Source organism: Theropithecus gelada, chromosome 11 (genome assembly GCF_003255815.1).
Source record: "Theropithecus gelada isolate Dixy chromosome 11, Tgel_1.0, whole genome shotgun sequence".
Lineage (NCBI taxonomy): Eukaryota > Metazoa > Chordata > Mammalia > Primates > Cercopithecidae > Theropithecus > Theropithecus gelada.
The window spans coordinates 78,862,107-78,879,204 of NC_037679.1; the positions used below are offsets into that span (position 1 = coordinate 78,862,107).

At 42.5% G+C, this 17,098-nt stretch overlaps 1 protein-coding gene across 1 annotated transcript in view; it reads right to left on the bottom strand.

Annotated features, from left to right (window-relative positions):
* The window catches only part of CIT (citron rho-interacting serine/threonine kinase), a 196,497-nt gene that overhangs the window by 71,115 nt on the left and 108,284 nt on the right, over positions 1-17,098 (bottom strand). The window contains exons 17-22 of the mRNA XM_025401253.1: positions 16,333-16,473; positions 14,342-14,467; positions 10,601-10,696; positions 4,287-4,403; positions 1,925-2,034; positions 708-882 (exon numbers count right to left, since the gene is read on the bottom strand). Coding sequence (XP_025257038.1) covers positions 708-882; positions 1,925-2,034; positions 4,287-4,403; positions 10,601-10,696; positions 14,342-14,467; positions 16,333-16,473 — 765 coding nt within the window. The remainder of the gene's footprint in view (positions 1-707; positions 883-1,924; positions 2,035-4,286; positions 4,404-10,600; positions 10,697-14,341; positions 14,468-16,332; positions 16,474-17,098) is intronic.

Genomic DNA, 17,098 nt, shown 5'->3' on the forward strand with positions numbered 1-17,098 from the left:
TTCCTTTTGGTTCAGCTTTAGGAAGTTTGCATTAATTGGCCTTAGGTTGCCTGTCCCTAGCCCCAAGTGTTTTCCTTTTGATCCAGCTCTGGGAAGTCAGCAGGAATGGGCCTTGGGTTCCCTGCCCGCGGACCCTGGTGTCTTCTCTTTTAGAAAGCTAGCACAAATTGGCCAGGTGCAGTGGCTCACACCTGTAACCCCGACACTTTGGGAAGCTGAGGCGGGTGGATCACTTGAGGTCAGGAGTTCAAGACCAACCTGGCCAACATGGCAAAACCCTGTCTCTACAAAAATTGGCTGAGTGTGGTGCCAGGAGCCTGTAGTCCCAGCTACTTGAGAAGCTGAGGCACGAGAATTGCTTGAACCCGGGAGGCGGAGGCTGAAGTGAACCAAGATTGCACCACTGCACTCCAGCCTGGACAACAGAGCACGACTCTCTCTCTCACCAAAAAAAAAAAAAAAAAAAAAAAAAGAGGTTAGCACAAGGGCCTCAGATTCCCTGCCCCTAAAGCTTGGTGTTTTTCCTTGATTCAGCATGAATTGGCCTTAGGTTCCTTGCCTCCAGACCCTTTTCCTGCCTCAAGTCTGGCCCCTTAACCACCAAGCACAATGTCTCTTGTATACATATTGATTTGTGCTTGAAAGCTGGCTTGTTCAGAGCCCGAATTGCCCAGCAAATCCTCCCAGGAGATCACCCCCGCTCTCACCTCCCGCAGTCTTGTCTCCAGTTCCAGCAGCCGATTCTTGTCACTGTGGTCTTGGTGGCTGATCTTCTCCAGCTGCTCCTCCAGCTTTCGGTTCTGGGCCTCCAATTTCCCAGCCTGGGTCTCCAGGTAAAATTTCTGTTGCCTGAGTTCAGAAATCATCTCTTCTTGAGCCTTCCTAGTGGGGGTGGTGGGAGGATCCAAACAAAATCACAGTCTCGTTAGAGTTGAGCCTGTTTCCGCGGAAGGTAGATGGACATGGAGTGAGACATGTGTCCTCACTAAGTGGACTAGGGCCTTCCTGGGTTAGCTGTCTCCTGATCTGTCCTCATAAGCACGATCCTGGCATGATGAACGTGGGGACCATTTACTCATCACCACTCAGTGTCAGTCCCTCACATATGGGATTAAGTAATGTCCAGGGGGATGCAAGAGATACTAACATTTCACTCCTTTGACAGGCCTGTTTATTTCTTCTTTGAGTCTATGTAGGGACAGAAAGGGGCCTCCATAGATTACTGTACAAGGGCACCGCAGTAACTCATGAAGGCAGGCCCTGGAGAAAAAGGAGCAACAAGGAGAAAGAGTGGTATTCCTTCTAGTTCTCTGTAGATCTTCCTCACCTCTCCAGCAAACTGCTTAGAAGTATCAAAAACTAGAACGACTCGAAGACCCAAAATACAGCCTACTAAGCTGGTTTAGATTAAGATGGGACTATTTTGGGAGCTCTCTGAAGAGAGAAACCCAAGGGGGACAAAAAGTCCTGGAGATTGTAATTCTTCGGGGAAAAAGATTCAGATCAAAGTGCTCCTGGAACACAGTCCTTGCTGAACCCCAAACTTCCTTCCCAAGGGTCTAACCTAGTGACAACTAAATGGATGGCCCAACTGGACACACACAATTTCACCTCTTACTAATTACAGGACGCAAGTCTGGGGAACAAGAACTCAGCTTTCCACAAGCAAATTATAAATAACCTCATTAGAGAGAGCAAAACACTCTATAATGTGATGGTAATTGAAGGCATTTAAGAAAACCCGACTCAAAAGTGGCAGAGTGAGACCACTTAAGACGGGGCAAAATGACGTATCCGAGGGCTGGGCTGAGCTACAGAAGTCATTCAATCCACTCCAGCTCCATCAGACAGAAGAAGGCAGTTTATGCCACAGGAGAGAAGACCAAAGTATAATAACGTAGGCAGTTAGAATTTGAATACTTACATGTTCCTTTGGGTAAAAAGACTGCTATTTGCTGCAAGTTTATTGGCTTCAGACAGTTCCACAATCCTCTGTTCCAGGGATCTGATCTTGGAATCCATAGCATTGATCATCTGAAACACAGGGCACCTATGAAACCTCACACACAGTTATACCAGAACAGGAGTAATAGGTGCAGTGCAGGCCAGGGTAAAAGTTTCACCTGAAATGACGGCAATTTGACTAGAGCTAACAAGGCTCTCAACTCGTCTGTACTCTGAGGATCACAGATGGTACCACTCAAATGGATGGTACTTGGTTGTTTTTTCAGTGATGAAATCTCCCCACACTGGTTAAGTGGCTTGCATTTAAAACAGACATAAGGACCTATTCAGGAACCTAACGTCCTGTGAGTAATCAAGCCTTGTTAAACCCCATCTCATCTGCATGTGACCTGGGCCTGCAAGAGTCTCTAACTCAAATCTGCACATTCATATTTATCATCACCCCGAGGACTGTCATTTTCTGAGTGATTCCTTGTCACCCAGCCACTATTGCTCTAGACTCCACAGCAGGGGTCTCCAACCCCGGGGGCCACAGACCAGTACCCCATTATCGGTCTGCCACCTGTTATGAACCAGTCTGCACAGCATGAGGTGAGCAGCCAGTGAGTGAGCATTACCGCCTGAGCCCTACCTCCTATGGGATCAGTGGCATTAGATTCTCCTCGGAGTGTGAGCCCCATCATGACCTGCACAAGCGAGGGATCGAGGTTACGCACTCCTAACGAGAATCGAATGCCTCGGGCCGGGCACAGTGGCTTAGCCTGTAATTCCAGCACTTTGGGAGGCCGAGGCAGGCGGGTCACCTGAGGTCAGGAATTCGAGACCAGCCTGGCCAACATGGAGAAACGCTGTCTTTACCAAAAATACAAAAATTAGCCGGGTGCAGTGGCGCATGCCTGTAATTCCAGCTACTCAGGAGGCTGAGGCAGGAGAGTCGCTTGAACTCAGGAGGTGGAGGTTGCAGTGAGCAGATATCGCGCCACTGCACTCCAGCCTGTGCGACAGAGCAAGACTCCATCTCAAAAACAAACAAACAAACAAACAAAACAAAAAAAGAATTTAATGCCTTAATGCCTGATAGTCTGAGGTGGTACAGTTTTATCTCAAAACCATCCCCCCACCCCTGTGGAAAAACTGTCTTCCACAAAACTGGTCCCTGGTGCTAAAAAGGTGGGGGACAGCTGCTCTGCAGCAAAGTTTTCCCAACTTAATGAATCATAAGAATTGGGGTGTGGGGGTACTGACTAAAAATTTAATATCCTAGGATCTTCCCTCAGAGATCCTGATGTGGGGTTGGGTGCAGTGGCTCACACCTGTAATCCCAGCACTTTGGGAGGCAGAGGTGGGCAGATCACTTGAGGTCAGGAGTTCAAGACTGGCCTGGTCAACATAGTGAAACCCTGTCTCTACTAGAAATACAAAAATGAGCCGGGTGCGGTGGCACACGCCTGTCATCCCAGCTACTCGGGAGGCTGAGGCAGGAGAATCACTTGAACCTGGGAGGCAGAGGTTGCAGCGAGCTGAAATCATGCCACTGAACTCTAGCCTGGGTGACTCCATCTCAAAAAAAAAAAAAAAAAAGATTCTGATATGGTAAGTCTTGGTGGGGTGCAGATAGATAAGCACCACAGGTAAACCTTAGGGGCAACAAGTTTCTGAAACAACTGCCTATGTGGATTAGAAAAGAGATAAACAGGCAAGTAAAAAGAACAGAAGTGTAGGGCAAGGAGTGGTGGCCTATAATCCCAGCACTTTGGGAGACCAAGATAGGAGGATTGCTTGAGGCCAGAAGTTTGAGACCAGCCTGGGCAACACAGCAAGATCTTGTCTCTACAGAAAACTTAAAAATTTGCTGAGCATGGGGGCACGCACCTGTAGTCCCAGCTACTTGGGAAGCTGAGGTAGAAGGATCACTTGAGCCCAGGAGTTGGAGGCTGCAGTGAGCCATGACTACACCACCACATTGCAGCCTGGGCTTCGGAGCAAAACCCCACCTCAAAAAAAAAAAAAAAAAAAAAAAAATGCAGGAAGACCAAGAGCCACTGGCCATTTTCTCAGGGGCATTTAGAAGGACAGTATTTTAGCAGATAGTAGAATCGCATGAGTTCTTGAAAAACACAAAACGGGCCATCCACAGCCACCACCTTGGTTGCTTTTAGGAAAGCAAACAGTTTCAAAGAAAGCATCCTATTACCAACAACTCCACAGGATTCAACAGAAGGAATTTCACCAGGTGAAATAGAGTCTTATCAGGGGTGTGATTCTTGGCATATTTCAAAAACCCTTCTTTGAACACTGGCTTGGCAACTCCTTCTACCTACCGCCTTCTGTTCGCTGAGAATTTTGCCCTTTTCATGGGCCTCCTCCTCGTGTCTCTGCATCATGTTCTCCAGCGTCTCCTTGTCGGCCAGGTCTTTCTTTATCTGATTGTCCAACACCTACAAAAACAAAAGAAGCAGCAAATGTTCTCAGGAGCCAAGCTGAGCAGGGAAGACTAAACGGGGACACTTGAGAAAATCTAGGAAAGAGGAGAAAAGCAGGAGAGAGGCCCGAGGTCTCCAAATTCTGGGGCAAAGAGAAGGCAAAAACTGGGAGTCCGCTTATCAACCAGGATAAGATTAAAAAGTCAAATATTACCATCCAATGGCAAGTAACACATTGACTTGAACTAAGAATTTATTTTAAAATCAGCAGCCCAAAGACCAGAGAGATACATTCAAAATGAGGCAGACTCCAGAATGAGAGGGGAGGGGGAAACAAGGTTGCTCTAGATCCAGACCTAGAGAATAAATTTCTTATAATCTGCAGATATTACCTGGGGACAACTTTTTCTTCGCCAGTACACCCGTAGTTTTCAGAATATTCCTCACTCCTAATTTATACAAATTAATTCTAGACACTCCTGGGCTGTGTGCAAGCGGGAGAGAAGCCGAAGACAGAGGAAGTCTATGTGACCAAGGATGATGCTCAGAAACAACCAGGGACAAGAGGACTGTGGCCACCAATAACGTAAGTGGACGGTCAACAGATTAAAAAGACAACATAAAAGAAAGAAAAAAAATGCCTCTTTCCCTGGTTCTTTCCTCTGATCCAACTAGGGGGAGAAAAGAAAAGACACTGGGAAAAGAAACCTTTCCCAGGGGAAGAGAGATCATGTGTTCTCAGGGCTCAGAATGCCACTGTAAGCACCTACTGTTCCCAAGAGGAAACATAAAACAGTAATGGTATCACCAATTGCCAACCTGATCTAATGTTCTTTGGGGCACACACAGCTCTACGAGTTGCCAAAACAACAAGCAAAAAGGAAGGAAAAAAGAAGACAACATCATAACATGCCCGAGCCTTTGACCACAGCCCTACATTTCTCACCACAGAGGCTCCATTCTGCTTTTCCAAAGAACGCCAATGACATCAAGAAGGACAACAGGATCCTGGGAATAAAGCTGAAAGAGCTGGGGTCACAGATAGGGCTAAAATCTGCCTTTCCCACAATGTCTATTGTGAAAGGACTGTCACAGCTCATGGGGACATCATCCCTAAAAAGAGCCAGTCAGCGGGGAGGGAGTCCACAGGAGAAAGAAAGGAAAGAGCAGATTTCAAAGAGGTCTTTAAACTAGAACTGACTGATGAAAAAAAATAGAATGGAAGTTGAGAGAGAAGACCAAAAGGTGGGAACAGGGTCATGAGAGAAAGGAAGAAGCTCAAAACGATACTCTCTTGGATGTCTGAGCATGATTCTAAAATTACGAGCAAGAACAGGGTAGAATCAAGGGTATGATCATAATTATTACTAAAATGGCCTGATAGAGGCTGGAACAGGAAACACAAAGCAGAACAGGCTAAAAAGAAATGGTTTCATAAAGATTCCAGTAGGGAAGAAAGATCTTTCCCTGACATTCCTCGGGATCTATAAAACAAATTTCTTTCCATCTAGAAGTTAGCAGAGACCACATAATATCTAGACCACATATGCTCTTTATTTTTTTGAGGTGCTAAAGCAATGAAATACATTTTCAGGATGGCTCTGCTCAAAATAAGACCTCAACTTTGGTCAAGAAGGATACCGATAAGAGGTAAGTATGAGCTAGAAGGGATAGGCTTCTATCAAGAATGTATGCATTAGGCCAGGCATGGTGGCTCATGTCTGTAACCACAGCACTTTGGGAGGCTGACACGGGTAGAGATCGCTTGGGGACAGAACTCTGAGACCAGCCTGGGCAACATAGCAAGACCCCATTTCTACAAAAAGTATAAAAAATAGTAATTAGCTGGGCATGGTGTTGTGCACCTGTAATCCCAGCTACTCAGGAGGATAAGATGGGAGGATTGCTTGAGCCCAGGGGTTCGAAGTCCCGCTGAGCTATGATCACGCCACCGCACTCTACCCTGGGTGATGGAGTAAGAACCTGTGTCAAAACAATAAACAGATAAATAAAGGAACATATGGATCTCTCTTAGCTTTCATAGTGTTCAACTGGCAGAAAGATGAACAAGATGTATGGGGGAGAAGGGGAGCAAAACATTTATTTGAAATAAGAGATTCCACTAAAGACATCTAAATCAATTTAAGATAGAATATGGCTTTTGATAGGAACATCAATATCATCACCAAATCGTAGAATATGTTTTACAAAGGGTTAATTTCATCATGCAAAGATGCCAGTGGACTACTGTATACATTCTCATAATTTTCTAAAAATTGAAGTACTAGGGGTCACAGGAGAACACTTTGGGGTCATTTCTGGGTTGTTTCCCCATATGCCTTTCCGTGGCTCACTGCAGCCTCAACCTCCTGATCACAACCGATCCTCCCACCTCAGCCTCCCAAGTAGCTGGGACTACAGGTGTGTACCACCTGCCCGGCTAATTTTTGTATTTTTTGTAGACAAGATGAGAAGGGTGTCTCACTTTGTTACACAGGCTGGTCTCGAATTCCTGGACTCAAGTGATCTGCCCACCCCGGCCCCTCAAAGTGCTGAAATTACAGATGTGAACCACCGTGCCTGGCCTCCTATATTTCTTTTACTGAAAAACAACCAAAAATAACACTGGGGTAAAAGATGCCAGGGTGGTGATGGTGATGATGCTGTGTAAGCATGTACATGTTAGATTCTCCGAGAAAGGACCACTCAACTCTTTGAGAATACCAACCAAATCAATAACAAGATCACCACAAAAATTGAAATCCCCCTTCAATGTCTGGTTGGAAAGGGGAAGTGACAATATTCAAGATATAATAAACAGCATCTGATTCTCAAGAACATAAGAATGAATTAAAGGCTTGATCCAAATCATAATGAAAATGCGATGTGATTTTAAAAGGAAATTGATGGAGTGGCAACCATTTCTAATAGCATAGTGGGCTACATGTCAGGCCAGCCCTTCTCTTGAAAATGATTAAAAATGCTAAATAAAATATAAAAAACATTTTCCCAAAAGCACCTACAAGTTGGCAAGAGAGTAAGAAATTACCAAAAACTAAGTAAAACAGAAGCAGGGAGAAGTAAGAAGGGTTTAACCTGAGGTATTTACTGAAACAAATGAACTTGAGTTTCAGTTTTTATAGCCTCAGTGGTCAAGAAAAGGCAGCAATGAGAGCCCCCGATCACCCACCAAGGTGGGCACACATTTCATCCAAGGCCTCAAAGAATTTCCATTAATAATTCTCCAAGGAAAATAAAACAGTCACCATGACAAAGAACCAAGAGAAACAACAGAGCAGAAACAGACCTTCAAATACTTCACATAGTGGAGTTGTCAGGTACAGATGATAAAATAACTATGCTCAATACATTTAAAGAAAGAAAAGTTAGGCTTGAAAATGAATGCACAGAACAGAAGATGATTGTTTTAAATAATCTAGCAAACTTGGGAATGACCCAAATAGAATGTCTAGAAGTAAAAAATATAACAACCGAAATTAAAACTCAACAGAAAATTTTAAAATTACCCAGGCATGGTGGCATGCACCTATAGTCCCAGCTACTCAGGAGGCTGAGGTGGGAGGATTGCTTAAGCCCAGGTTGCAGTGAGCTATGACTGCACCACTGCACTCCAGCCTGGGTAACAGAGTGAGATCCTGTCTCAAAAAAAAAAAAAAAAAAAAGAAAGAAAAGAAAAAAACTGAGTGGAACAGCAGATTAGACACAGCTAAGAAAGAATTCACAAATTGGAAAATATGTCAGAAGAACCTACCCAAAATGTAGCACAAAGAAACAAAGAAATAGAAAATATTTTAAAAGGCTAAATTGAAGCTGATCTAACTGATGCCCAAACAAATTCTTTTTTTTTCTTTTTTGAGACAGAGTCTCACACTCTGTCGCCCAGGCTGGAGTGCAGTGGTGAAATCTCGGCTCACTGCAACCTCTCCTCACTGGGTTCAAGAGATTCTCCTGTCTCAGCCTCCCAAGTAGCTGGGACTACAGGTGCACGCCACCACGCCTGGATAATTATTTTTGTATTTTTAGTAGAGGCGGGGTTTCACCATGTTGGCCAGGCCGGTCTTGAACTCCTGACTTCAGGTGATCCACCCGCCTCTGCCACCCAATAGAAGCGGGATTTCACCATGTTGGCCAGGCTGGTCTTGAACTCCTGACCTCAGGTGATCCACCCGCCTCTGCCACCCAAGTGCTGGGATTACAGGCGCGAGTCACTGCACCCAACCCCAATCAAATTCTTAAAAGGAAAAGAGAGAAGGGGAAGAGACAATATTTGAGATATAATGACCACTAACTTTCTAGAGTAAATAAAAAGATATGAATCTATTCAAAAGCCTAGGAGGCCCCATCTCTACAAAAAAATATTTTTTAAATAGCCAGGTATGGTGTCATGTTGCCTATGGTCCCAGCTACTTGGGTGGCTGAGGTGGAAAGATCACCTGAGTCTGTGCTGAGCAAGACTGTGTCTCTAAAAAAAAATAATAATAATATATATATTTTAAAGTCCAGTAAATCTCAAGCAGAGTAAGATAAATAAAAAGAAATTGACTTTTTTTTTTTTTTTTTTTTTTGTTCTTTGAGACAGGGTCTCACTCTGTCCCCCAGGCTGGAGTGAAGTGGTGCAATCTCAGCTCACTGCAACCTCCACCTCCCAAGTTCAAGCAATTCTCCCATCCCAGCCTCCCAAGTAGCTGGAACTACAGGTGCGTGCCACCACACCCAGCTAGTTTTTGTATTTTTTGTAGAGACAGGAGTCTCACCAAGTTGCCCAGGCTAGTCTTAAATTCCTAGACTCAAGTGATTCACCCGTCTCGGCCTCCCAAAGTCCCAAAGTGCTAGGATTATAGGCATGAGCCACCACACCTAGCCAAGAAATTCACATTTGGACACAATACAGTAAGCCTCAGAAAAATTAAAGGTAAAGTAAAATTTTAAAGAAAAAGCCAAAGAAAAATCGAACTACCATATGATCCAGCAATCCCACTGCTGGAAAGGAAAGAAAAGGAAATCAGTATATCAAAGAGATATCTGCACTCCCATGTTTGCTGCAGTACTATTTAAAATAGCTAAGATTTGGAAACGACCCCCCCAAGTGTCCATCAGCGGATGAATGGATAAAGAAAATGTGGTATATGGACACAGGGCAGGGAACAACACAAACCCTGTCGGCAGGGCTGGGGTAGGGGGAGCATCAGAAAGATAGGAAGAATAGCTAATGCATGCTGGGCTTAAGACCTAGGTGATGGGTTGATCTGTGCAGCCAGTCACCATGGCACATGTTGTTTACCTGTGTAACAAACCTGCACATCCTGAACATGTACCCCAGAACTTAAAAGTTGAAGGGAAAAAAAAAAAAGAAAGAAAATGTGGTACAGATACAGCAATGGAGTACTATTCAACCATAAAAAGGAATGAGATCCAGTCATTTGCAACAACATGGATGGAACTGGAGATCATTATATTAACTGAAATAAGCCAGGCACAGAAGGACAAACATCCCATATTCTCACTTATTTATGGGACCTAAAAATCAACTTAATTAAACTCACGGACATAGAGTATAGAAGGATGGTTAACAGAGGTTGGGAAGCGTAGAAGGGGTTGTAGGAAAGGTGGGGATGGTCAATGGCCACAAAAAAATAGAATGAACAAGACCTAGTATTTGAGAGTACAATAGGGTGACTATAGTCAACAGTAACTTAATTGTGTATTTTAAAATAACTTAAAGAATGTAATTGGATTATTTGTAACTCAAAGGATAAATGCTTGAGGGGAGAGGCTACCCCATTCTCTATGATGTGCTTATTTCACATTGCAGGCCTGTATCAAAACATCTCATGTACCCCACAAATATATACACCTACTATGTACCCACAAAAATTAAAAATTATAAAAAGAAAAGGATTATAGAAATGATCATGGATTAAATGACAATTAGTTTAAAAATCATTTTAAAGATGAAATTGAGATAAATGATGACCACATTTAAAAAAAAAAAAATAGGTTTTTTTTGGAACTTCATATTTCCAATCCTTCACGTAAGTAACACTCTGAAATCTCCCACCATGGAATAAGGACAGTATTCACCCCAAACAGAACTTTGGTCTAGCAAGAAGTGGCCACAAGGGCCCAGGAAGAGATGGGAGCTACATGCTACTATAAGAGGAAGGCCAGGGAAGATCAGAAAATGTCTTTACTTTAATCTTTTCCTCATAGTGCTGCTCTTTCTGTTTCAGGTGCACTTCTAGGTGCTGGGCTGAGACTTGGGCCTCCCGATGTTTCTCTTCGAGTTCCTAGACACAAAAGAAAAAACAGTCAGGTGTGCAGAGGGCAGGACACCGCCAATGCACATTAGACATTCACAGGAAATATGACTTTGGTACAGGTACCACAGGTAACAGGCATCTGGTCCTCCATTACTAGCCTAAGGCTCTTGGGAAGGAAACCACCACTGTGCCTTGGCCCTGGGTTTTCCAAGTCCAAGTATTCGCACACACATACACACATAGCTGGTGGGCTGTAAGGCCTGAGACCACAAATACGTCAGTGTGACAGGTCAAACAAAGGCAGCTCTTCATCTTTGCATAGAGAAATAAGAGTAACAAGGTAATATTGGAAAGTTTAGTACAGGACAAAGCCCTGACCACTATCTTGAACCTCAGGCCATTTTCACTGTGATGACAGGCTTCAATGAGAAAAGTCATTTTAATATATGATTATGATTTTAAAAAATACGTTGTATTTTCCTCATTAACAGAATTATTGCTCAAGAACCCTAGCTAAAAAGGAAAACTAATGTTACAATCCAAGCACTTCAAGTTTTGAATGATTATTTTAACTGACACCAAGTGGTGTATGTAACTATCTGTAGATGTGCATGTGACGTGATGTTCACATGATACAATGCAAATGGGGACAAAGACAAACATACAATACACTGATAATGACATAAAAATGTACACAGACATATTAAAGATTAGAAGAGAATCTGGAGTAATATAAATAGCCTACATTTAATGTTCTCTTAATTCTTTTATTATTAAGTCTCCAGCTTTTTTTTTTTTTTTTAACAGCGTTTTGCTCTTGTTGCCCAGGCTGGAGTGCACTGACACGATCTTGGCTCACTGCAACCTTCGCCTCCCGGGTTCAAGCAATTCTCATATGTCTCAGTCTCCCAAGTAGCTGGGATTACAGGCATGCACCAACATGCCCGGCTAATTTTTGTATTTTTAGTAGAGACAGGGTTTCACCATGTTGGTCAGGCTGGTTTCAAACTCCTGACCTCAGGTGATCCACCCGCCTCGGCCTCCCAAAGTGCTGGGATTACAGGCATGAGCCACCATGCCTGGCCAAGTTTCTAGCTTTTAAACAAAATTGTAATTCACTTGAAAATTATAGCAGTTCATTTGCCAATATTTTATAAACTGACCTTATAAAAGGCAGCATTCAATTCACTAAAACATTCTGTAAATGTACAGATAGCTGCATCTATATTAATTCTTATGAATCTGGACCCATCAGTTAATTACTAATACCGAGTCATTACTCCAAGTTTTCAACTCTTTATACTACTATGAAATTTTTCTTTGAAGTGGAAGCAATTATGAGGGTTTTGAAGAATGAGGAAATTATATAGGATATGTTCATAAAATGGGGGTGAAAAAGTTACTTAGAGATTCACATGCACTTAAAATGTTAGTGATTAAGCTTTCGAAATTCTAAAGTCTACAAGCATTGGATTTGCTTTGAGGGCAATTAAAGTTCAGTCTTAAGACCAGGTGCACAAGATCTCCCACAATTCAACAGATGTGATCTTGAAGAGTTGAAAATAAACAGGATTAATAAAAACCTATTTTAAAAGGTTCTGTATGTACTTGGCTAAAGGATCTCTTGCAATAACTTCTTTTATTAAGGCCAAAGACTCTACTGTAATGAGTGTACCATTATCTGTTTTGAAAGTTCTTATCAGAATAGCAAATATTTTAAAGGCAATGACATTTGGGGATCTATGCTCAGTCATCATCATTACATAATGGTACTAAGGACCACTCTTTGCCCACGTCCTAGATACTTTGCAGCCTAAGCACAGGGTTCTTGAGCAAAAGGCACCTTCTAATAAATGAAGTCACAACCACAAAGGTACTCCGGCAGGTGGCAAGATACACTCGGACAAAGAAATCGGCTTATTTTTCCTTTATGTTAGAAATCATTTGATAATCATCTTTTTTATTTTTTTTCCAGTTTCAGTCTTCATAAGATAGCACAGGAATGGAAATCAGAATCTAAAATTAGATGGAAAAAAAAAACTCAGGTATCTGACACTGACAACTTTAAGACCAAATTTCTGGTCTATTTGTGAACGGGAGTTTATGACACGTAATCCAAGAATGCAGAACTCTCTACTCCTCCATTTTAATTGTAAGTGAACCTTAGGAAGAGCAGATCTTCTACAAATCTGACTTCTTGGTGGTTTGGCATTTTTTGTTGTTGTTGTCATTTTTTAAACAGATATTTTCTAGATGTATTGGATCAACTCTTCAGTCCTATTATGCAAATACTGTTGTTTGCTGCTAAATTTCCAGCTCCTAGAACAGTGCCTGGCACATAGTAGAAGCTCATTAAATATTTGTTGAATGAATGAATGAACACATCACCATTAAACAGAGAAACACTTTGCAACCACAAGAGAGTTAACCACTTTGTTTATACCAAGCAAGGGATAGCAGCGGTGGGATCTCAGCGGGATCTGATTTTATATTTATGATAAAATTCAAACACTTGACAATAGCCAAGAGAAACTTTGATGACGGAACAAGAGAACAGAAAGGGCAGACTAACAGTCACATCTGTCTTTGTGTGCAGACATATATACAAAGACTGGGCGTCATAGCAAAACAATTTAACCCATTTTTCTTTTACCTGTTGATTCGAGAACATCCATATATTTATAAATATACACAAACAGAAATGTAAAGTTGTAAACAGTTTGATTTGGTATTAAGTATAGACCTATAAGTTGGCCACTCTGGAATTCCAACAGTTGCTGGTGACTCATTTCCCAGAAGTGATGTGAAGAGAGAGAGATGAAGTACCCTGCTCACCACCTTGCCTCCTTAGGGTGGAGAGGAATGACCAATGACTTCAGAGTCTCTCCCCAGGTGGGATAGGAACGGACTCCAAGTCATCCTTGAGTCTCAAACATGATGTCAAATTTCTGGCTGTGGGACTGAGGTCCAAGGAGAGCCCTTCAAAGGAGGTGCTGTCTTCCACCCTGGCAGGGGCAAAACGTCAACACATCTGCAAATACCACCCGAGTCTTCCTTGATCAAGTTAATTTGGTCATCAGAGCCTGAGACAGAATCAGGATGACTATAGACCCTAAAAAAAGACCTGCTATATCTAAGGAAATTGAAAAAATAATAATAATAATAACCAACTGTAGCAGAGAAAGTGAGTGGGTGAACATGGATCTATGACAAATACTACTCCTAGCAAAACAATTCTGTATGACTAATTGCTTTCTTCTCTAAAAGCAAGAATCTGAATTTCGGTCTTAAAGTTCTAAACCCCTACAGCTTTTTAAATTGTCATTGCAAAGTTGACGGCTATTCAAAGCTCTGCTGATAGAAATATGTCAACACTCCTATAAAAATGTACTGAAAATGATAGATGCACGTTCTACTTTAGAAAAAAAAAAGCCAGGCTGTAGCAAAAACAGCAAAAAAATGATATTTACGGATCTGTTACCAGTGCTGAAATGTCTGTTATTTGGTTATTCATACTACTCTACGATGTGGTATATGCTGAAACCACCTCACTTAATTCATCTACTTGGAGATACCTCCCTTATTGTGGTGGTTAATTCTTCTTCTAACCCCCTTCCCTTTGCAACCTCTAACCTGTTATCTTTTAACTTTGCAACTTTCATTCCTGCTCACCAGAATTTTATCAGCCATCTGCTGGATCTGTTGGGATTTTGTCTGGATGTCATCCTTCAGTCTGTTTTCTCTACGCTCCATGGTCTCTAGTCTCTTTACCTTGTTCTCCAGAGAATGGCGACGTTCCTGTAGATCATGAATCAATCAGAGAGTTTTAATGGAGTAACCGCTATGGGCATAACACCTGCACCGAGGGAAAGAGCCCTCAAGAAGCATACACTCGAGTCAGGAAGAAAAGCCTCAGGCACCCGAAGCAACAGTAGAGAAAATAAGACTCTATAATCCAGGTACTCAGTTGTGTAGGTTACAAGAGTGCATTCATTCATTCAAATATTTACCAAGCACCTACTATCTGCAAAGTGCCACGCTAGGCATCACGGAAAATACAGAGGAAGATGGCATCATTCCTGCCCTTGGAGGAGATAAGATAAACATAAATAATCATAATATAGGTTAAGATGAGGAAGAACCATAAAGCAAAGAGGTACAAAGTGCCGCAGGAGGTTGCAGGCAGGACAGAGGACTTTTAATTGGACAGTTGAGCAGAGACATCAGAGAGGTGTGAGCTCTGGAGGGGGGTGGTATATGGTGTTTTGCAGTAGGAAGGACAGGAGAGGAGGGGGAAATGTTTCAGACAAAAGGAGACACACTAGCAGAAACACAGCAGTGGTCAAGAGCCAGTTTGGGCCCCAAGCGAAGCCTGGAATGGCTACAGCACAGCACGTGTTCAGGGGAAGGGCAGGTGAAAAGCAGAAAGGTCAAAGGTTGAGGGTTTCAGGTACCAGGCTCAGGGGTACACCTGGGCATTATGGAACCCTGAAAGGTTTGGGATGGGGCAGGGAATTCTGAGAAATCTGGTTCTTGAGGTCCATGAATCTTTCACTGTGGGAACTAGCTGGAAGGAAGGAGAAGCTGGAGGCAGATGGCCGAGAAATTATTAGATTTGCTCAGCTAAGAGGGGAGGGCTTAGACTACAAGGAGGGCTACAGAAATGGGAAGCAGGAGATGAACAGGAGATGTATGGTTGCATTTATAGGACGGAGGGACTCACTGAATAGCAGGGTCCAGAGAAAAGGAAAGGACACCAAGGTTTGAAGCCTGGAATGACCAGATGAATGATGGTGGCACTGCCTGGCATGAGGAAGGTGACAAGGGAAACCAAGCTTGCCGGGGAAGAGACTGAGTTCATTCTAAATCTGATGCACCATTCAGACACTCAGTTGGAATGTAGAGGAGCTGGGGGATATGCAGACAAATGTGGGTGAGGATGGCCCGAAAGAGACATGTACCAGGAGGTTCACATCAAGAATGTAACAGGGAAAAGCAAAAGACCCAGCAATAGGAGGAGGGTGAAATCAACTATGGCATGCCCCTTCTGTGGGACAAACACCAAGGGGCAGAGGAGGCAGATATGAGTAAAGGCGAAGAATTGCTTTTTATCCTGTATTCTTCTGTACTAAGTTTTTTACAATGAAAAGGCACTCATGTGGTTCTGGTAAAATTATACAAATGATTTCAACAACAACAACAACAACAACAACAAAGAATTTAAAGTAGAGAAGAGGCCCAAAAATATAGATCTGAGAGTCATTGACACGCAGGTAATAGGTGAAGTCTTGAAAATTAATATGCTATTAATATCACGGAGGGGAAAGACGAGGAAAAAACAGAGGGAAGAGAAAGAAAAACCCAGTGATGGAGCTTCGGTTAACCTATAAAAATAAAAATTGTCCCAGATTAGTGAGTAGGTCAGAGGAAAATAAACAGAAAGAAAAAGCTTCTATGAAGACATCTTTCTACTTGAAGCTGCTCTGACAAATCTTTCTTTCCCCTGGGGGGAAATGATTCCCAGCCTCTCAGGTTTCAAAGGGATCTTCAGAAGGGAAAGCAGCTTGGTCAAACATAAGCAAGGGATGGTCTGGCAGTTTCTTTCCTTGGGCACAGCCAAAGGCCGAGGCCGCTGGGGCCTGGGCTGGAGGTTCCCTGCTCACCTCGGCTTCCACCAGCTTCTTTCTAATGCCTTCAGAAGAATCCTCTCGGTTCTGCAGCTTCTCCAGCTCCCTCTCGGCTCGCTCCTTTGCCTGGCGGATATTTTGCAGCAGCTCGGTGGCCTCGGTGCTGGCTTTTACAGCCTAGGAAGAGAGGAGGAAAAGGAGATAAGTGGCCAAATTTATTCATGTAAAAAGATGGTGACAGTACATTTTGCACATGTATCCCAGAACTTAAAGTATCATCTAAAAAAAAAAAAAAAAAGATAGTCACAGTGTCCTAAATAAAAAAAGCAGGTAATACTGAGTTTACCATTTGTCAAAACAAATACACAATCATTTAATTCTGTATTTCATTATTCTAAGGTGCACATTTTTTAACATCACTGAATTTGAAATGCATCCTACAATTAAAATTGATGCATTTTTCTTTCTTGGGGTATGTAAGATAATGGTGTATCTGAAAATCATTAGCATCTTCGATTCGATGCAAGATAGTGAATGGAAATAGAAAGATCTAAATGGACTGATCTACCCAGATATCAATGTATTTGCCTTGAAGCATTAATTTTCTCCTTATTTTAATTATCTCATTTGTTAATTTTTCTATGGGAAATATTGAGATACACTGGGTTAAAAACAAATATATCATTCAAATGACTTCGCCTGTTTTTGCTGTTTTTATTGTTTGTTTGTTTTGGTTTTTTTTTTTGAGACAGAGTTTTGCTCTTGTTGCCCAGGCTGGAGTACAATGGCGCAATCTCGGCTC